Source organism: Ochotona princeps, chromosome 19 (assembly GCF_030435755.1).
Source record: "Ochotona princeps isolate mOchPri1 chromosome 19, mOchPri1.hap1, whole genome shotgun sequence".
Classification (NCBI taxonomy): Eukaryota; Metazoa; Chordata; class Mammalia; order Lagomorpha; family Ochotonidae; genus Ochotona; species Ochotona princeps.
Window position 1 is genome coordinate 7295978 of NC_080850.1, and position 21924 is coordinate 7317901.

Sequence of the window (21924 nt, forward strand, 5' to 3'; positions counted from 1 at the left end):
AAACTTCATGGATAGGACTGGTCCACACAAAGAAGCAGCACAAAATTGAACAGACCCTAATAGATCATTATTGACTTAAAACTTAATGCTCTGTGACCTTGGACACTTCGCTTTTTTGAGCCAAGATCATTCTCTTCTAGAATACAATGAATGCTATAAATAAGGAGTGAATGATGAATGATACTGTGGCCACTGTAGCCAGCAAGTTAACAAATTGATATTCATTCTCTCACTTCCCAGAGTGTGGATTCATTCTGAAAAGTAGTTGCCAAATTCATGAATTACATTTCCCAGTCTCCGAATTAGCTGGGTGGGACTATGGGACATGTCCTCACCAAATGGGTTGTGAGACTAAGTCATGTTTGTCATTGACAAGCCATTTATACATCAAATATTCAATCTACCACATCCTCTCTCTCCTGACCTTCCTGCCTCTTCTGCTGTAGCCTGCATTGGCTGGATAACTGAGTGACATCACAGTCTCAAGATGATGAAGTCACAGAATAGAAGGTATTTGGTCACCATATCAACCACTTGGAGAGCCACCAGCCAGGAACATCCACTGAGGATTTCCATGAATGAGAGATCACTATTATTGGGTAAAGTCTGCAAAATTGTGGTGCAGGGATGGGCCTTTGGCACAATGGCTAGGAGGTACCTTAAGATGCCAGCTTTCCTGATTGGAGTGTCTGGGTTCATGTTCCAGCTCCATTCCCATTTCAGTTTTCTGTTGAAGTGCATCCAGCAGGTCATTGTTTGTCCATTTGTGTCCCTGCTACCCATCTGGAAGACCTGGCTTAAGTTTCTTTTGGCTGCTAGGCATTCGGGGAGATTAAACCAGCATTTGGAAGATCTCTCACACTTAAAAATGACCACAGAATGGTTGTCATGGCTGTCCATCTTGGCCATTCACCTCCCATCATGGAGGTTATATAATATGAGTGCAGTGAGTTAAATAGAAATCTCCAGAAAGATATGTCCATGCCCAAATTCCTGGAGCTTGTGTAAGACCTTATTAGGAACAAGGATCTTGGCAGATGCAATTAAATTAAGGATATGAAGGTCATCTTGGGTCACCTGGTCTGGCTCCAAATCTAATTGCAAGTGTCCATACAAGAGGCAGGAGAGAAGACAGACAGAAAAGGTGGTGGCCATGTGCAGACAAGAATAGATGGAATAGATGAGATTGACACAGGAACTTCAGGACTCCCAGAGCTGGAAGGGGCAAGGGAGAATTCTCCCATTAGAGCTTTCCAAGGGAGTGTGACTCTGTCCACAACTGGAGTTTCAACTTTTGGCCTCCACAATTGTGAAATTTCAAACAACCCAATTTGCAGGTGATTTGTGAAATCAGCCGCACAAAACTGCTGTAAATGAGGTAAGTACCAGGCCCAGCACAGAGCTCTATGGGAAGGCACCATATCATTGGTGAATTTTAAAATAAAAAAAGGACTGCTGTTGTAGCATAGCACATTAAGCTACTGCCCACGATGCTGGAATCCCATACGAGTGCTGGTTCAGGTCCCAGCTGTTCAACTTGGGCTTGGGAAAGCAGTGGAAGATGGCCTGTGTGCTTGGGCCCTTGCCACCCACGTTGGGAGTTCCAGGTTTCCAGGTTTGGGTTGGCCCAGTCCTGACCACCATAGCCACTTGGGGAATGAAATAGTAGATAGAAGACTCTCTCTCTCTGTCTGCCACTTGGACTTTCAAATATAATCTAATATATTTAAAAAAATATAGTATAACTTAAAAATAATAAAATAAGTCGGCACTTTTATGCCTTTCCACGGAGACAGCACCTGCTGGGAGATGGTGCTCCCTGGAGAGGAGGCACAAATCAAATCTGCTTTGTTAAGTCCCTGGGAAGATTCTGGTGAAGCTCATGATAATATTTGTACTGTGAGTAAATGCAGACTTGAAACTTTGTGGAAACAATGTTATTATTTATGGATGACTGGCATACATTTTTATTAATGTCTTATAAAAAGGATTTAAAAGCTTCTCTCTGCAGCGCCTTTTTGAAAAAAAAAATAGAGAGATTCCCATATGTTGTTTAACTTGCCAAATGCCCCTAATGGCAAGGCCAAAGCCTGAAGCTGGGAACTCCACTCAGAGCTCCTGTGCGAGTGGCAGAAACCCAAGTATTTTGAGCCATCCCCTATACTGCCCCAGGTGTGCCTCAACAGGCAGCTGAAATCAGGAGTAGAGCCAGGCATTGAATCCAGACACTTAGATATGGGCTGCAGATGTCCCAAGTGGTGTCTTACATATGTCAAATACCTGTTCCCTCCAGGTGTCTCTTATAAATGCCTGTAGAAGATAGCTCCTGGGACTGCCACCCTGTGTGCCAATGAAGAACCAGCCTTAGGTGTGAGGTTCAGGGCAGGCCAAGACTGTCAGGAAGGCCATCTTAAGGCTTAATCCAAGTCGAGGTCCAAAAGAAAGTGTTAGAAAAGTCCTTGCAGTACCTGCTCGACATAAGCTGTGATGTGGAAAAGAGAGGGGGAACTTATGAATCTGAAGATGTATATTCAATAGGTTCCAGAGGCATATGTGGCTACTTAACATGGAAACGAATTCAAAATGAATACTGAGTTCTCCACTCACACAATCCAGATTTCAAGTGCTCTGTGGACATACATGGTCAGCGGCTGCTCTGCTGGACAGCTCGGAGTTATAGAACGTTTCTATCATAGCAGAAAGTTCACCGGATGATGCTGCTCAGACAGGAAGGGGTGGGGGGTTTTAGCTCTGAAGGTAATTAGTACTGGCCTTGAGTTAGAAACACATGGTTTCTGCCTTAAGATCATTTTCTATAACATGAAAATAATCACAGTACTTAATGTCAGTAGGTCAAGATCAAATGAGATACAGTGGTCCATGTACCCAGAACAGTGTCTGGCATGTATCAGTTTCAGTAACAGAGCTGTCCTTAGTGGAGAAATGACCAACTGATGAGGGATAAGATGAGAATGTGGCCTACAAATTCCAAAGGGATGGGTTCCAAGCTGGGTACTGATGCTCATGGGAGGTCCTAAGGACAGGCCTGAGTTCCAATCCCTGCTCCATCACTGCTAAATCACTTCACCTTTCTGGGCTCAGCTTGCTCACCGGCAAAGCAGAGGTCTAATTCTATGGGATTCATTCCATACTTCCAAGAAAAGAGCAGGAACGAGGCCTGTAAGAGATGGATAGTCTTTGATTCTGATTGGTGCTTTTAGGAATTCTTTGGAAGGAAATTCTCAGGGAGGAGAGCAGAGAGTCACATTCGAAGATCTTCACTGGAGAATATAATCACAAAACCTTGAAAATGGCATGCATGTCCTATAGGAGAAAAGTAGCAGGACACTTTATGGCATAATTGTGGAGAATAGAATTAAAAGTTCACTTTCTTTTGTTGCAGAATTTTCAAATCGCATGCATGTTTTTTGCCTAATAATCATTTTCCAAGTATTTTTAAATATCCTAGTATCTGATAGATGATTACAGATCCATGAAACATTACTTTGTAAAACGCTATCGCATAAAAGGGAAAGTATTTCCATTTAAAACCAGAAGAATGCTGAACATTACACAGCATGTCCCTAAGTTTGTTTGCAGAAGGCCTTTGTATCTATCTTTAGAATATAACCGATGCACATTCCAACGGTAGTTTCTTTGGGGTGCTGGACTTCAACTGATTTCTGCTTTCTTCTTTTATTTTTTTTTATTCTTTCACATTATCTATAATTTGTCTCAATCAGTTTGTAAATAGAAGATATTACATGTGAAGAAAATTGTAGTTCTTTATTACGTCTAACGGCCTTTGAGGGCTAACATTCTGTGAGTCAGCAAAGTATTTTACAGCAGAGTCAGGAGAATTTGAGAAAGGATGAGTCAGGTGTCATTTAGCTTTTGGACCCTGTCCTGGTAAGATATTCATAAAAGTGGGTATGCCCTAAATCTTGCCAGAAAAGGGGAAAATCATTTGCCCGTATCACAAATATTAGCATGTGCTAAATGATCAAGTTAATAGATGCATGACAATCAGCAGTTCCTTGAGTTCACTCTGTGCCAGGCATGTGTAAAAAGGTTTCCTGGATTTTCTTCCCTTGAAATCTTAAAAAGGGAAAATTGGGACAAATATGAAGGCTTTTCAACAAATTCACGGAAGTATATTTTGAAAAAGAATGCATGGCTTAATTTTTTTGTATCAAATTGCAATTGCATTAACATAACATGTCTGAGGATCTGGTTTGAGATCCTAAAAAGGATAAGACATCAATTAGAAAACAGCCCCTAGAAATAACATGAATTCTGATAAAGTTGAAGCAAGAACAAATATCTAATTTAGGCTGAAGTTTGAGTGGAAGAATGATGAAATCATCAGAGCTTTATGAAAAGTTTATGGGAATAATGCTCCCAATACTGACAATGGTCAGTAATTTACAAATGGATAACTCAATTTAAGAAGAGATAATTCAGCGTTGACGATGAAGTTCACAGTAACAGATAACTCTCATCAAGTTGGGAGGAAAAATTCTTGTTCATGCCCTAATTGAAAATTGGCAGACATAACAGCCAACATTTAGATGTTTCAGTTGCTTCTGCACATGTAATTCTGAAAACTACAGAGCCGCTTTTCTGCTCAACAGATACCAAAAACAGTTATACCTAGGTCAGCTAAGGACAAAAGTAGAGATTCCCATGGGAATTTTAAGCAAGTGTTATCAAGGTTCTAAAATACTTCTTTGAAGAGTTGTAGCAGGATCATGTTACATGTATATTGATTTTACCAGTACAAGCTGTAAAGCAAGGCACAATCAAAGCAAGGGCTACCAAGAGGTGGACTTGGTCCAATGACAGCAAAAATGGATTCGTCAAGACCAAAGATCGTTGCATCAGGTTACAGGCACTGTTCCAGACATTTTGTTTATTTTCTGGAGAGTCAACGAACAACATTGGGTCACTGCAAGAGTGTTTGGGGACAGTAGCCAAAGAAAACTACCTGGAAAAACTTCACCTGAGAGTGCTTCTCCATCACACCAATGTTCCTGCTCATTCTTCCCACCAAATAGGAAATTCTGTGAGAATTTTGCTGCAACATCATTGGGCATCCTCCTTGTAGTCCTAAAGTGGTCTTCTGGCTTCTTTTTGTTGACCAATCATCACATTTATAAAAGGCACCCATGTTTCTTCAGTTATTAATGCAAGAACGTGTGTGTTCACATGTTAGATCCCCTGGGAACCTCAGTTCTTTAGGGATGGATTAAATGGCTGGAATTATTGCTTGCAAAAAATAGCTTATGAGTGATGGAGACTGTGTTCAGAACTGGATTTATGCGTTTGTATCATTTAACTCTGTTTTTGAAATCCACTGGCAAAATCTTTTTCTTTTGCTATGCATAAGGATTGTTCAATTCTGCCAAGAATTGAAGGAAAGCACATTAAAACTGGGATGAGAGACTTTTCACATAGCCAACAGATACGCACTTCTCAATTTAATAGTGTTAACTATAATCATCTCTCGGTATCCATGAAAGATTGATTCCAGGATCCCTTATGGAAATCCGAACTCACAGATATTCAAATTTCTTGCACGAGTATAAAATGGCATAGTATTTGCATAGAATCCACACACATTCTCCTGTATACTTTAGATCATCTCTACATGGCTCAGAATACCTTATAAATGTAAATGCTATGTAAACAGTTATTATACTGTATTCTTTAGGGAATGATGCCAAAAAACTCTGTTTATGTTCAGTACAGGTGCATTTTTTTCCCTTGAACATTTTCAGCTGGTTGAATCCATGAATGCAGAACTCATGGGTATATAGGACTGACTGTAGAGAGGTGTCTGCAATCAGTCACATTCATGTATCAGTTCTGAGAATATAAATTAGATAAGTATTCTGGGAGAAGGTGCTCAATGCATATGGTAATTTTATAAAAGCAGAAAACCTTGGCCCTGTCTGGTTTGTTTGACTTGGAGGTATGATCCTTCTATAGAGAAATAACTAGGAATGTGCAAATATTGTATGCCAAGAATATTAATGGAGCGTTGCTTTGTAACCTGAATTTCCTGAGCTCTCACTAGCTGGAGGCTACAAACAAGTTATCTTCACTTTGATGCACAAATGCTTTGGTGTGGGAACCCTAACTCTGTAAACTTCCGACCACCCCACAGATCTTCCCGGGAGTTTACAGGGAATTCCCCATGTGCTCCAGCCCTCTGTTGGTTCTGCTGTCCCAAAGCCACATCCTACCTTTAGAGAGATGTATCTATACATCCAGAGAGATGTATACTTCTCTAAAGAGAAGTATCTCTCCAGACCTTCTCTCCACTCTGCACCCCCCTGTATGTCCTGGAGGGACAGCAAGATACTCACTCTCAGCTGAACTCAACCAAGGACCCCAAAGAAGGATCCCAGGAGAATAAGGTCAGTTACGCTGTGGTGTTCCCTCAGGCAGACTACCCTGTTCCTCTCCTTCAAGTCTCAGTCCAGCCTTGCTAGCCTCTGAGGTATGACACTCCTCCCTGCTGTTAGTGATTGCTAACGCCACCTCAGGTTGCATATTTAGGTGTACCTTCCGAAGTGTGGTACAGAAAACAAGAAAACACAAGTCAAAGGCCGGATTTGTGTTGCTTGGTGATGTCCACAATGCAAACACTCCCACCCTTCCAAGGAGTTCCAGTTTCTGAGAGTTTCACAACAGGCCTGAAGGGGCTCTCCCAGAGTCAGCACGAACCTGCTGTAGCATCCCAAGGCCTCCAGATGATCCCAGACTCCTGACTTCTACCTGCCGGATGCAGGTGCCTGGAATGAGGAAGGGCCCTGTCTGGTTCATGGAGGACTGCATGAGGCCACTGTCCCAGACCACAGCCAAGCAGAAATGGAGAGCTCCACACTGTGCGTCTGGAAGAGGCATCACCAACCCCCCAGAACTGGCCCCATTGTGTGTGTGTGTGTGTGTGTGTGTGTGTGTGTGTGTGTGTGTTTGGTCCAAATCAGGCTAGGGCAGGGCTAGGAAATCACCCCCTAGTGCCATCATCTCATTTTCTTCCATTTCCATTTCTTTCCCCAGGCCTCATCCTGAGCTCTGTCCCTGAAGACCCCATCTCCCTTGGGTCTGTCAGTTCTTAGAAATGACAAGACGAGGTGGGTTACAGCAGGGGTGGGTGGGGATCAAACAGGTCCTCTGATAAATGGACAATGCAGTGCTTTCTGTTAAACACAAACCAGCATGCAAGCAAGCATTGTTCTAGACTCTTCAACAACATAGCTTTTGTGAGATCTATGACAGCTTAACTGTTTAACAGAAACTATGGTTTCCCTAGGAAAATGTTTTATGATACAAGACAATGATTATTCTGTTACAAGAGAGTTTCCCACATCCCCACCAACTAAACTGCAGCCACAACAAAAACCCCAAGAGCCTGTGTTGAAATACTGGGGTGCTAGAGCTGTGACAGAACAAAGCTAGCTACAGAGCCTGATCTTCAAGCACTGTGCTCTGGCAGTGGTGATGATGGGGGAGAAGGAGATGTGTGAGTGGAAGATACAGCTGAATGGATGTAAAATACAAGGCAAGTGTTGTGGGGTGACGCATGTGATGGCTCTGAACATGCTGAATTAGAGCGTAGACCTGGTTCAGATGAGGAGAGGAGGTAAGGGGACAGGAAGGAAAGTGTGACACCCAGGTCCATGTCCCAGGAAAGAGGACAAGTACATCAAAAGCTCAGAACCAGGAGGCATGCGCCCTGGAGGCAGCAGTGTGCATCCCCTGTGAGTGTGTGCCAGAATACATGCCACTCTGATCAGCAGTTCTCCTAAGAGGTAATATCCTGCCTCACCTCCCCTCTGCACCTACGTACCATGCAACCCCAATCCACAGAGCTGGGATGCTGTGTTGCAAAGAACAGCTGCAATAACCCAGACATTCCTGTCCGGATGATCAGCTGTACTCTTTGGTTCTACCGCTCCTCATTTCAAAGAGGATGTACAAGCTGCTTACGATGATGTTAGCAACGTGGCAGGCTGAAATACTCTAAGTAAGCAAGAAAAAAATGAGGCCAGGGAAAAAGGCAGTGACAAGCTTGATGGAGAAGGGTGGGGATGGAGCATTGGAGAGGTCTCTTCTCACATCCAGGAGCAGCCTGACCGCATGCTTTGTCATGTCTAGATTTGCTATTTAGTTCTTTCTTTGAAGATTTATTTATTTTCAAAGTCAGAATGATGGAGAGGTGGAGAGACAGAGAGATCCTCCATCCTCTGGTTCACTCCCCAGATGGCTGCAACAGCCAGCGTTGTTACAGACAAGAGCCAGGAGCCTCAATCTGAATTCCCCATGTGGATGGCAGGGACCCAAGGCCTTGAGTCAGCCTCCACTGCTTTCACAGGCCATTAGCAGAGTGCTAGATTGGAAGTGGACAGAGCTCATATGGAGTGCTGATATTGTAGAAGATGGCTTTTTCTGCTAGGTCAGAAGCCCGACCCTGCCATTTAGTTCTAACATGGATGTTGAATTTGCTGTTACATTTTGTCTTCCTCCCACTATTATTTTCTCTGCTTTTTATTACAGTAGTCCCCTGTTACCAAGGTGTGGGGGGTACCTTCCAAGACCCCCAGTTGGTTCCTGAAAATGAGGGAGGATAGACTAAACTTTACAAATCAAGTTTTTCCCTTTACACATCATGCTTTTCCCTATACACGTGAGAATCTTATAATAAAGGTTAATTACAATGCAGGCACAGTAAGAAAGTAACAGTAACTTCTAATAAAATAGTATAATTGTAACAATAGATAATACTAAACATAATTGAAAATGTATGAATGGTTTGATTCTAGAGTTGCTCTTTTATGCTCTCCCTTCAAGCATCTTCCTATTTACATTTTTGCAACTTAAGAGAATACTAAATTCCTTCCCCACAGGGAAGGGGCCCCTTCTTCAGCTCAACATAGCGAGGCCTTCAGAGCCTCAGCATTGAAGGTGCACAAAAGGTTGAGAACCAATCGTCTTGCTAGTATTGAAGAAGGCTCCTCCCATCCTCTGCCCGGCACTCAGAGTGATGCATACTCTGCGTGGGCCGTCATCGACTTGATTTATGGGAGTTATTTTTCCGAGTGTCGGCAGAGAATAGGTATTGATTCAGAAGGACGGAAAGAAATAAGTGGCTATATAATCCAGGAAGGGAGAGAAACTAAAGAGAACAGAGTGTGTGAAGTGGCTGGAGTGGATGTCACAACACAGGTCCTGTGGAAAGCTGCCCCCAAGGGACTCCTGGGAGGCACAGGTACCAGGCTAGGCAGCGGAGTTCCTGGGGACAGGTTCAAATCCTGGCTCCACTACATCACACTCTAGGGCTTTACTGTGTTCCCAGAAAGAACTAGGTCTTCTGTGGGGAGGAATGTTACTCTCGCTTGTATGCATCCGTGTACCTCAGACCCTGGGTTATGTTCCGACCTCCCAGTGAGTGCCTAAGACTTCAGACAGCACCAAGCCTTAAGTATATTGTGTTCTCCCATCTGTACTAGCTTTTGATAAAGTTTAATTTGCCAATCAGACACAGTAAGAGATCAGTAATAATGGCTACCATAAAAATAGAACAAGTCTAACAACATGTTGTAATAAAAAGTTATTCATAATGTCGCATTATTTCTCTCCAGAATTTTCTATTAAATGTCTTGAGATGATGATTGATCAGGTTACAGAAAGTGAAATCACAGAGGAGTGGGAGGCTATTGCCCCGGTGTGTGTATGTGAACATGCATGTACTCCTATACATGTGTGTAAGCATGTGTGTATATGCATGTGTGTGTAGCGCATGCTCTGGCACACAGCAGGTCCTCCAGGAATGAAAATGCATTCCCAGATTATTGTCCCTGTCTCCCATTTATGCACAGTGTGTGACCAAATAGGAACATAGATAAAGCCTGTCTGAACTACTCCTGGGCCCTCCACACAGCAAGCTCAGGTTTGTAATTCTCATTGGTTGAATGCTCTCACCATGAGCACCATCAGTAAGAGTTCCTCGTTTAAGTCATTTACACTGTATTCCAGGTATCACAGCTGCAAAGCAAATGACTCCAACACACAGAAGCAGGAAACAATCATTTATTCTGCTCATAGTTTTATGGATTAGGAATCCAGAGACAGCCCAGAGAGGCTGGCTTGTCTGTGTGCTCCAGGGTGTTGGAGGCCTGAGGGGGGCTCCAAGGTTGGAGGCTGGAAACCTCTGTGGGCTTGGTCCCTCCCAAGTCTGAGGAGGGACACTGGGCTGTTGGCAAGACTGGAGCAGAGACGGGCCCGGCACAATAGCGTAGTGGTTAAAGTCCGCGCCTTGCACCGGATCCCATATGGGTGCCAGTTCTAATCCTGACGGCCCTGCTTCCCATCCAGCTCTCTGCATGTGGCCTGGGAAAGCAGTCAAGGATGACCCAAAGCCTTGGGACCCTGCACTCATGTGGGAGACCTGGAAGAGCTCCTGGCTCCTGGCTTCGGATTGGCTAAACTCCAGCCGTTGTGCTCACACGGGGAGTGAACCATCGGATGGAAGGTCTTCCTCTCTGTCTCTCCTCCTGTCTGTATATCCACCTTTCCAATAAAAATAAATAAATCTAAAAAAAAAAAAAGACTGGAGCAGAGGCTGTCAGGTGGAGCACATGGCCTCAGCTTCCTGCCACCTTCAACTGTTTCCAGTGTCCCAAGAGAGTGCATCCCTGTTTAGGACTTGGACTTAGAAGCTGGGTTGGGTCTCTACCACCACATTTGTTGACAAGGAAATCATGGAGCCCCATGCAGGCTGAAGGGGAGGACAAACATGAGGCTGTTAAGGTTGGTGTATGCTGGCATAGGAGTGCTGAGAAAGACCATCTTCAAACTGGAGTGATCTCTCGTGTGCCAAGAACTCCAAGGGTCTTGATAGATTTATATCCATGTTAGGGATGGACAAATTGAGTCTCAGGCCATGTAACTTGCCTTGAGCAATTTATTCATCTTATATGTCAGTCACCCCCTTTGTATAACAGGTCCAAATCTCTACCTGGCTGGGTACTATCAGCCTGTACTGTTCTATGACCCTATGGCTTATTGGAAAGTTGAAGGTAAAAAGGGAAATTTTCATCTCTGAAACCCAGTTTCAATGCCAAGCATCAATAGTTCTTTTGGGGGGCGGGGGGCAGCAGTTTTTTTCCTTGCCCTTCACCTGCAACTGTCTCTCAAGCATGACCCCACAGCCAGTCAACGACACAGGTTTTCCTCCGCACACCCCAGAAGGCAAGGCTGAGCAGTGCGTTTCAGTTGCACTTCATGTAGGCACGGGAGAGGAGCCTGCAACTCCTTCCCAGCCTGAAACACTACCTCAGGGAGAAGGCTCCTGTGTGTTTATGAATTCCAAATGTGTAGCCCTTCTCAGCTCATAATGAGCAAGCCGCCCCTGGATCAGACTTAAAAATGGCAATCGGCTGCTTTGTGTCTTTATTCTGCCCCCAAGGGACAGGAGGGAGGGCTGGTACCTCCGGATTCACAAATGGGCCTCAGGAACACTTCTCCAGCGTGGCAACAAGCCAAAGACCAACTCTGGGGGGGGGGGGGAGGGAATCATTCTTCCTGGGGTTAATTCCTGATCCGGCATCCTTCATTGTTCACCCACCTGTAAGGTGGTCTCGTGACCTCTTAGCTAAGATGCCCACTATACAGGCAGCATACTCTTCTGCTGGTACAGCGGGGGGCTAGAGAAGTGCAAGGAGGCCTAAAAGACCACTCTCATGTCCCAGTCTGATGGTTACCTCTCAGCAGCCAGAGGCAGGCAGGAGTAGGGGTAGCCAGGGAGCCCAGGAAGCTTCCTGAGTCCCAGGAGCACTCGGGGTTCGCTGTAGAACCCCAGGCAGCTGGTGTCTGACACTTTCACATGGTTCAGCAGAAGCAGCCTGGGCTCTGCAATTGGGAAGGACCATCTTGAACTTGGCTCTGGCCAGCAGGGCGCAGTAACCTTCAACCTGTTACTTGGGGCCTCCAGACCTCAAAGTCTGCTTCTTCACTGTGTCACTCGGGCAAGCGGGTTACCCTGGAGTATCATCTGGGTTCTGACAAGAGGCCCAGTGCATGAGTGTGCTGAGCTTTTATCCTGACAGGTGATGAAACAAGAAAATCTAGGTCATGGTGTGCCCATGACGCTGAACCCACACCTCACTGATAGCAGCCGTCCTCTGCTTTGAATGCCTGGGAGGCCGTGGCCCCTAAGCTATCCCAGCAGAAGGCTCATTGGAAACAGCTGTGGAGAGGTCTGTCCTTAGAGCATTGTCTTCCTTTGCCCTAAATATCCCCTGCCCCCATCTCTAACCCTCATACTACAGGGACAAGAGTAAATATTTAAACTAAATTTTATTTGTTTTATTTATTTGAAAGGCAGAGAGGAAGAGAGATCTTCCACACACTGGTTCACTCCCTAAATGGCTGCAAACACCGGGGCTTGGCCAGATTGAAGTCAGGAACCTGGAGCTTTTTCTGGGTCTCTCACATGGATGCAGGAGACCAAGCACTTGAGCCATCTTCTGCTGCTTTCCCAGGTGCATCAGCGTGGAGCTGGATTGGAAATAAAGCAGCCAGAGCTTCAACCAGTGCTCATATGGGGTGCTGGGGTCACAAGTGGTGGCTCCATCCCTACTGCATCATGCTGCCTACCCACAAGGTAAGATTCAAATCCTGATACTCCAGGGCAGAAAACTGAGTTTCAGAAAAGTGCTGTCACTTTTCCAGGGTCATACAGCATGAACAGGTCAGAACAAGAGGGGATAACTGCTCTACATGATTATGCCCAGGATTCGTGACCAGCCAAGCCTCCCTCCCCTTCAACCCATTCAACTCCTCCTCCCTCCACTAGGCCAACAGAAAAAAAAAAAAAGAAAGAAAGAAAAAAACAAAAACCCTACTCCTGCACCTCTGCCAGCACAGAGAGACCCACTGAAGGAGAAATGTTTCCAAATATACCGGACGGTCTTTTCTGGTTTCTGAGTGTTGCTGTCTGTTGTTTGAAATCTGTTTCCCATGAGACTCTGGGCAATGCAGGTGCCAGGGCCTGGACTGCAGCTGCTGAGTCCAGGCTGGGTCCCTGCGATCTCTGTCTGTTTCCTGAGGCTGTGTGCTCAGACTTTACCATGTTTGGGCATGGAGGCTCGTCCCAGATGGGGACCCAAGGCTGCTTCCCTGGAGACGGGCTGGGAGGCCAAACTTCCTGCTAGTACTCCGGGGCCTCTTTGGGGGTGGGGGCTGGGGGGCCAGGCAGAAAGAAGCCCTCTGTCTGCTGAAGACCCGCAAAGCACCAGGAGCCTGTGAGTAACGCATCCCAGAGCCTGGGAAAAGGGGGGGGGGGGCTGCAGGGAGCTCCACGGGAAGCAGCCTGAGATGCGGTGGGGAGGGACAGCCGGGCAGCCCCTTCCTCTGGGGGTTGACAACCAGGATTCTGGGCTCCTGGTCAGTAGAGGGTGGCTCTGCCCTGACCCAGCATCCGGAGTGGCCAGAGGGCAGCAAATGAGCTCAGCCAGTCCTGCTGTGTGCCGCCAGTGGCATGGAATAATACCTAGAGATGGCAGGAGCACTCCAGACTTCTGCACCCAACTTCCAGGCTTTCCTGTGCATTAAGACCAGCAGGTGGTTTTCCTGGAGGGCTGGCGCTGGCCAAGCACCATGAGACCTGCATGCGAGGTGATGCAATATTTCACCTCTTTCAGAGCTCTCTGAGGCAGGTATCCGTCTTCTCTGCTGTGATAGCCACGTGGTTGCCAAGTGGCAAAGCCAGGATTTGATGCCATGTCTGGTGACCTCAAAATCCCTCTGCCCTATACCCCATCAAACCTAAAAACCTCTACTGTCATCTATGTCCTTCTAAGGAGCGGATGTCTGTTCAACTACCCGATCCCACAGGACTCTACAAAACCCTGCCTGCCTTTGCCGTTTGCCATCTTTCCTAAATCCAGCACACCGCTGGAAAACCTTTTGCTCACCATCAGGTGGAAAGGTGCATGAACTCCAGAACTCAGAACAGGTACCAGGGAGAAAAACGCTTGCATTTCCCAGAAGTCCATAGAACAATCAGAAAAGGATATGAAAGCACAGACAAGAACATGTAACATCGCCAGGGGAACATTTTTTCTACTGGTGACTTGATGGTGTCCCTGTTAGAATATAAGGGCTTCCCTCTGGGCTTCCCCAAGTGAGGGACGAAAAGTTGTCACTGGGTGCTATCTCTGTCAGTCAAGGGGTGGGGGCGGGCCATTTCACAGGGAGGGTGGGTTAGAGCTGCATTCTGGTGCCCAACTGTGGGCTCTCCTCTTTGGAGCAGTTGCAGCTAGGGCTCCTTGGCAGGCAGCGGTGTAAAGGAGCTCTGATAGGATGTATAAAACAATCCAGTACAACAGACAGGCTGAGTGCAAAATAAAGTACGCTGCTGGAAAGCCTTTTGAGCTAATGCTTGTCTCCTAGACACTAAGTTAGAAAAACAGTGTGCTCTTATTACTTTGGGGACCTGGAAGGCAAAAAAAAAAAAAAAAAAAAAAAAAAAAAAGTGGACCCCCCCCTCGCCATATCTAGTTACAATTTCCTCTAAACAGGGGATTGCCAAGAAAGGGTCCCAGGGCCCTGGTGCTTTTGATAACAATGGCTCTGGTTAGTTTCAAATGAATAAAAAAGTAACAATAAAGAAATTCACAGGAAGGCTCTAGGACAGCCACCAGAATAAGTGAAAAACCCACATGAGGACTACAGCTAGGCAGCAGGATGTGGCTCTGGGTGGCACCTGCTGGAGGGCTGCTTTTTAAATATTCTCTTAGTCAGCTGGTTAAAGGCTTACCTTACAAGTGCTGGGATCCCATGTGGGCACTGATACATTTCCTGGCTGCTCCACTTCCCATCCAGCTCCCTGCTTCTGGCCTAGGAAAGCAGTAGAGGATGGCCCAAGGCCTTGGGATCCTGCACCCATGTCAAAGACCCAGAGGAAGGTCCTGGTCCTGCTTTTGGGCTGACTCAGCTCTGGTCCTTGCAGTCATTGGGGAAGTGAACCAGTGAATGGAAGATTTTTCTCTGTCTCTCTCTCTCTGTAAATCTGATCTGACTTGGGAGTGGGGAGTGGGAATATACCTGCCCTGGGAAGAGGGTGATGGCCAGAAGGAAAGTGGCCACAGGGAGCAGACAGTGACTCCCAGCCCCACTCTGTTTGGGCTGAAGGTGTCTTCCAGGCCTAAGTCAAGATGTTAGTCCCTGAGGTCCCCAAACTGCCTTCTTCTTGTGCCGGAAGTGGGGAGTTGACTCTTGTAGGGGTTCAGATCTGAGAAATCTCCTGCCCCAATGGCCTGTGCTTCCTGCTGGCACCTCGCCCCCTTGTTTGCATACTGCCTTCAGCCCAGCCTGTTTCTCAGCAGAGTAGGTAAAAGCACCTAGCTTTCCTGTGAGCATCCCGACAGGGGAACAGATGTGGAGTAATCCAAATCCGTTACTTGCTTGCTGTGTTAGCCTCCTGTGGGCCTATGCAAGATTACCTCATGCAAGAGCAGTCCACTGTCTGTGCAGTTGGAGTCTGCAAATCCTCCCAGGATACACAGGGCTGCTTGTCCTCTCACAAGCCCTGGTTTGTGACTACGTCATCCCTAGCTCTGTCTCCCTGGTCCTACTTCCTCCTTTTGTGTCTAATCTCCCCATGCCTTCCTCTTCAGCATCCTCATGGGCAGTCACATTTAGGGTCTACTTGGATAATCTGAGATCTTTCTCTTTAACTCGAGATCCTTAGGTACTTCTGCAAAGTCATTACCATTTAAAATGACATAGATTCCAGGGATTACAACATGGGACATCTTGGGGATATGAGCCTATCAGGTGCTATGTAAACTTGACCTCTCTGAGCCACAGATTGTTTATCTGTACATCAAGCATGATGACATCACACCTCCTGGCGAGTGGTGGTCAACAAAAAGCCCTCTGGACATTGCAATGCTACCTCCGTGAAAGGAGGGATGTTAATGGTGAAGTCTTGCTTCCCTTTCCCCTGTCCTTCTTACCCTGTGTATTTGGGCTGATATCATTTCCTTGTTTTTCTTTGTCGTCCTAGAGATGACTGCTGTCCCCAGAAGACATGGGGAAGAAGCTGGTGATGGCCCAGAAACGGGGAGAGACTCGAGCCCTTTGCCTGGGTGTGGCCATGGTGATGTGTGCTGTCATCACCTACTACATCCTGGGCACTACTGTGCTGCCCCTCTACCAGAAAAGGTACCACACCCTGCTCGCTGGTCCCCAACTCTTGACTCTCCTCTAAAGATCTGGTGTCTACGAGGAACTTCAACTCTGATCTGACTCTCACACTAGGTAGGACAGTCAAGAGAATGCTTGTTTTTTAGTTCCAGGGTAGGGAGGGTAGGCTGGGCTGAGCCTACCCTGATCAGGCCTGGATGATAGCACGTGCAAGGTGCCCTTCTCATACAAGCAGCCAAGGATAGAAAAAGCACTTTTTGCTGCAGCAAAGAATCAGAGTCTCAGACTTTCGCAGCTCTTTTGTCCAGTTTTCTCCCCTCAGAAAAACCACAGGCAGAGGGCAGGTGGGGAGCTCCCTACCCCATTGATCATACCTGGGTTCTCTGCTAAGTAGCAAGTGTTTGCATGGAGTCCACAACTGCTTCCCTGGAATTCTGTTCAGGAATCTTAGAGAACATTCCATGCCCTGCTTTGTGCCATGTCATCACCCAAGCTTTTAAAGATGAGCTGAGAAATCCCTGATTCATGCTCTGTTTGGAGCAAACATGCTTGGTACTCTCAGCCCGTACTTAGAAGTCTCAGACCCTGCCTCTGTGCCTGTTCCAGCCGCTGGCAGCTCCCCCTCCACCCTCTTGCCATGCCTGGCAATGCATCTCCCGCAGGATAAATGAGGGATGAGTCACAAGTGATGTGTCAGTGTGTTGCTGAGCCGGGTAGCTCTCTGGGGCCTGCGCTGTTCTCACTCTTTTACAACCCTGGAGCCAATCCAGGCTGGAATCTTACCCGAGTGAGGCACTGCTCAGAGCAGCCGTGTGCCTCCCATATGCTGTGTCCCAACTGCACACCACTCCCATCTTACCTGCTCCAGCACCTGCTATTTTTAGGGTAAGGGACAGATTCTCAAGCCACCCGGACCTAGCCTCAGGAGCTGTGTGGCCTCAGAACACTCACTTGATTTTCCAGAGCCCCCTTTGTACCTCTGTCAGTGAGGGTGGTGTGAGCAAGGAGATCTCAGGCCTGGCTGCTCGCCAGAGGTGTGCTGAAATGCTTTTTAAGAAAACATGAGAGTTTGGGCCCCACTACCTGAGAAGTTATCATTCACTTGGTGTGAGATGTGACTTGGCCACAAGCATTGCTCTGAAAGCTCCCCAGGTTTTCGGGTGAGTGTCCAGGATTGGAAACCATTCATGCAGATGAAGACCAATACCCCATCAGCTCTGGAATTTGGATTCTGGTTTCTCTCCAAATCCAGGGACTCTGGGTTCCTATGCCATCAGTGCCAGGCAGTTATGGCAAGACAAGGGTCCCAGTGCTGGAGGTCTTAAAGGGCTCCCAAGGAATCAAGCATTCAAAGGAGCTGCTCCGTGTGTCATCCTGGTTCTGACATGTGTGTATATATGTGTGTGTGGTTTCCTCAGTGTGTGGACCCAGGAAGCCTTGTGTCAGCTGATTGAGACCAACATCAGGGACCAGGAGGAGCTGGAAGGCAAGAAGGTGCCCCAATACCCATGCCTGTGGGTCAATGTGTCCGCAGTGGGCAAGTGGGCTATGCTGTACCACACAGAGGATACTCGGGACCGGAACCAGCAGGTACTGACGTGGGGGCACAGAGACACATCCCTTTGTCCCTGATAGGTGTATAAGGTTGTCCCTATCTGTCCACATCCCCAGAGCTGACAATGATGTACCCACTCAGCTTATGTCTCCATACAGCTGATATAAAATCATGACATTTCCAGTTATAAGACACCCTCATGAGTCCATTTTGCTAGGTTCAGAGAAGTTGTGTTAGTGACCAAGGTCACACAGGTAAGAACTGGTGGTTGAATTTAGGCCTGTCTGGCTCCATGACCACAACTGTACTCAGGAGGCAAGGTTTTTCAAGGTCATAGCTAGCAGCCTAGAGGAGACTTGAGCCAGGTCTCCAGTAATTAGTTCGGGGCAGTGATCACATGCTCTGAAGAACCCTGTGGGCCCAGCACAGTGGCCTAGCAGCTAAAGTCCTTGCCTTAAACACACCAAGATTCCATATGGGCTCCAGTTCTAATCCCAGCAGCCTGCTCCCCATCCAGCTCCCTGTGTGTGGCCTGGAAAAGCAGTCGAGGACGGCCCAAAGCCTTGGGACTCTGCACCCGTGTGGGAGACTTGGAGGAAGTTCCTGGCTCCTGGCTTCGGATTAGCACAGCACCAGCTATTGCAGTCACATGGGGAGGGAATCCTCGGATGGAGGATCTTTCTCTCTGTCTCTCCTCCTGTCTGTATATCTGACTTTGCAATAATAAAGTAAATCTTAGAAAGAAAGAGAGAGAGAGAGAGAGAGAGAGAGAGAGAGAGAGGAAGGAAGGAAGGAAGGAAGGAAGAAAGAAAAGAAAGAAAGAAAGAAAGAAAGAAAGAAAGAAAGAAAGAAAGAAAGAAAGAAAGAAAGAAAGAAAGAAAGAAAGAAAAGAAAAGAAAGAAAGAACCCTATTGTGCCCTGTAGCTCTGCATGACAGGTCCTCAGGAGCCAACATCTCATTACCCCACCTGTTCTTTCATTGGAAAGACATCTACATCTGGAGGCCACTCTCCCTCATTTCAAGGCTGCCAGAGCGTAATATAACATTCACTGCACTGTTGGACTGAACGCTGTCAGGAACAGACCTCATTCAAACTCAGGAAGTCCGCAGCTTGGGGAGAAGCCAAATCAACACTGGCCATTTGGGTCTCATGTCTGCACACTTGATCTCAGATGTAATTTCACAAGTGCAGGGGTCCTCCATCTTTAGAGTTTTGTAGTGACCAACTGACTTTTGAGCCTCGCCTCAACAATTCAGAGTCAGTAGAAATGTGCTAGTGGCGAGCCCTGCAGCTGGGATTCTGCAGATAAGGAGGGGACCACCCATTCAGAGCACCTCCCAGTGGCTCACCCAAATAACACTGAAGCCTGCCAGCAGAGAACAGAGATAAAGCCAGGCAGGCTGTCCACTAGATGCCTTCTTTACAAAACTTTCTAGCTGGGCTTCATCTAACCAGACCAGAAGGTTCCTAGTAATCTGCTTGAAGACTTATTTCCAGTGTGTTCTCTTTCCTCTGGAGCCCAGCATCAAATGCTGGCTTCCCAACAGATTTTGTTTGTCTCACCTAAGCTCAGACATCAAAGAACTTTTCAGTTTGGATTTCTGCCAATGTTTTTGAGTTATGCGAATTTACATTCAAATATCCTTTTCTGATTTCTTTTCAGCCTGGCTGCTGTTGGTCTTACGGCTGGCATGCATCGATTGTCTAGAGAGAGTGGGGACTGCCAGTTTGGGTGGTGCAGCTGGCTCTCTCCCTTTTACCAGGCTCTGTCACTCTCTCACAGTTATCCCTGGCACTGAAGCAAACATCACATGGCATCTGTACCCCTACTACTTGGCCCATTTCAATTGTGGACATCACCCACATGAACCCTATGGACAACTGAGCATATGGCCTCTGGTCTAATTTTCAATTCTACTCCTACTGGGCCTGTGTCAATCACTGGCCTCCTTAGACAGGTTTTTGAAGTCTTTAGTAATACCCTTTGGACATAATATTGTTATTAACCTATTTAAGCGAGGAAAATATCCAGGCTCAGAATAGATGAGCAATTTACTATGCCAATAGAAGCAGAGCTAGGAATCCACCTGGGGCCCTGCATCCGAGTGCACAGGGATACCTGAGAGTTCCAGGGCCACCAGCCACACACACAACATGCAGTCATTGTGCCCTCTGAGGCAACACATTGCTCAAATGGAAATCCTGATTCCACTGCAGAGAAGCCGGCATTCATTTTCACTCCCCTCCAAGCCTCTTTGTTTAGAGCCCTAAGACACACGGGCATCTAACCCACAGATGCTCTTACTTCTCTCCCGACAGTGCTCCTACATCCCTGGAAGCCTGGACAACTACCAGATGGCCAGGGCCGACGTGGAGAAGGTCAGAGCCAAGTTCCATGAGCGCCAGGTGTTCTACTGCTTCTCTGCGATGCGGGAGAATGAGACCAGCGTCCTGTACCAGCGTCTCTATGGGCCCCAGGCTCTCCTTTCCTCCCTCTTCTGGCCCACCTTCCTGCTCACCGGTGGCCTCCTCATTATTGCCATGGTGAAGATGAACCGGTCACTCTCCATCCTGGCAGCCCAGAAGTAGCCTCATTCCTGCTGCCTCCACTGTCTGATTCCCAGGGGTGGGCTTGCTCCCCACTGGCAGAGCCAGCCTTCTGCCCCTGCTCTCCTAACCCCTGTTCAGCTCATCCTGTCTTCTGCTTCATGGCTGACCTTGGAGAAATCCCTTAGTTAATGTCATTTCCGACTCAAGAATGTACAGTGGCTCCTAATGCCTTGCTGGACACAAGGCCAAGAGTTCTAGTTCTCCATTGCTGGTTTCTACTCAACTGACTCATACCTGATTCCTACTGTGTCACTACAGCAAGGATGGCCACCTCTCTCCTATTATTCCTTGATGGTGCAAAGGCTTGTTTGTCCCATCTGGCAGCCATCCTTGGCCGACTACAGGTCTTAACTTTGAATTTCATAATAAAAAAACAACAGCAGCTCTCAGTTTTTAGAGTACATTTAGAAGAGTGATTGTTTTTAAAGGATCATAGATTTTATACACATTTTGTTCAAATGTTAGCAAATACAGTCATCCTCCAGTATCTGCGAGGAATTGCTTCTGAGACTCCCTGTGGATTTCAAAATCCATGAATTCTCAAGTGCTTTCTATAAAATGGCATTGTATCTACTGAGAACTTATAGACATCCTCCTGTGTGCTTTAAATAATCTTTAGATTATGCAAATACCAAATGCACAGGAAGTGCTATGTAAATAGTTGCTGTATTGCATTGCTTATGGAATAATAATAAGAAAAATTGTTTATACACATTCAGTACCGATGGTTTTTTCCCCCAAATATTTTCAATCTGTGGTTGTGTCTGCAAAATTACCAAACACTATAAGGAAATGAGACAAAAACTTTTCAACTTGTTAACAGTGCAATTGAGGTGGATTCTAATTTTTTTCTTATCTTACTTTTCATTTTCATTTTTGATTTTTCTAAATTTTCTACCATAGAAAGGTTGTATTTTGTTTTGTTTTTAATCTAAAAAGCAATAGTAGATGTTACTTTGGACCAAGTTTAAAGTGTAAGTTTACCTCCCTCCAACCCAGGAAGTTGGAGGGAAGCTGAGTTGCAGTTCTAGTCTCCGGCAGGTTTAAAGGCTCCTGTGGACTTAGGATACAGATCATGGGGAAATACTTGGGCAGTGACCTAGGGAAGCAGATCTCAGATCTGAAACAGGCATGACTGGAGGTAGACATCACCTTCATCATTGCCATCCTGCTAGGATTTAAATTCCCCATCCATCCCCATCCTGAGATTCATGTATTGATGGTATTTGGAGGTAGAACCTCTGGTGGGGGGTTCATTAAATGAGGTTGTGATTGTGGGGTTTTCATGGTGGCATTAGGGGCTTTTGAGGAAGAGAGACCTGAGCTGGGTGCTGGCTCTATTTCTTCCTGTGATGCCCTCTGCCATGTTAGGATGCAGCAAGCAGATCCTCTCCAGGTTCATGGACTTCCCAGCTGCCCAAACTGCAAGCAATAAACTTCATTTCTTTCTAAACTTTCAGACTGTTTTTTGGATACATTCCAAAAAGAAATCTCTCTCTACTATTTCTTACAACTGCACAAAAACCTGTAATGATC

General features: G+C 46.5%; 2 protein-coding genes across 3 annotated transcripts in view; one reads left to right on the forward strand and one right to left on the reverse strand.

Annotated features, from left to right (window-relative positions):
- The window catches only part of KCNIP1 (potassium voltage-gated channel interacting protein 1), a 301698-nt gene that overhangs the window by 261334 nt on the left and 18440 nt on the right, over nucleotides 1–21924 (reverse strand). The gene's annotated exons all lie outside the window — the stretch shown is intronic.
- KCNMB1 (potassium calcium-activated channel subfamily M regulatory beta subunit 1) lies at nucleotides 541–20833 on the forward strand. 2 transcript variants are annotated; one of them, XM_058677536.1, is made up of 4 exons: nucleotides 541–599; nucleotides 16082–16239; nucleotides 17640–17811; nucleotides 20098–20833. In XM_058677536.1, exons 2-4 carry the CDS (start codon nucleotides 16106–16108, stop codon nucleotides 20365–20367), a joined length of 576 nt encoding a protein of 191 aa, XP_058533519.1. In that variant the 5' UTR covers nucleotides 541–599; nucleotides 16082–16105; the 3' UTR covers nucleotides 20368–20833. The 2 variants fall into 2 exon arrangements, with proteins under 2 accessions (XP_058533519.1, XP_004587494.1); XM_004587437.4 differs by lacking the exon at nucleotides 541–599 and adding an exon at nucleotides 13162–13313.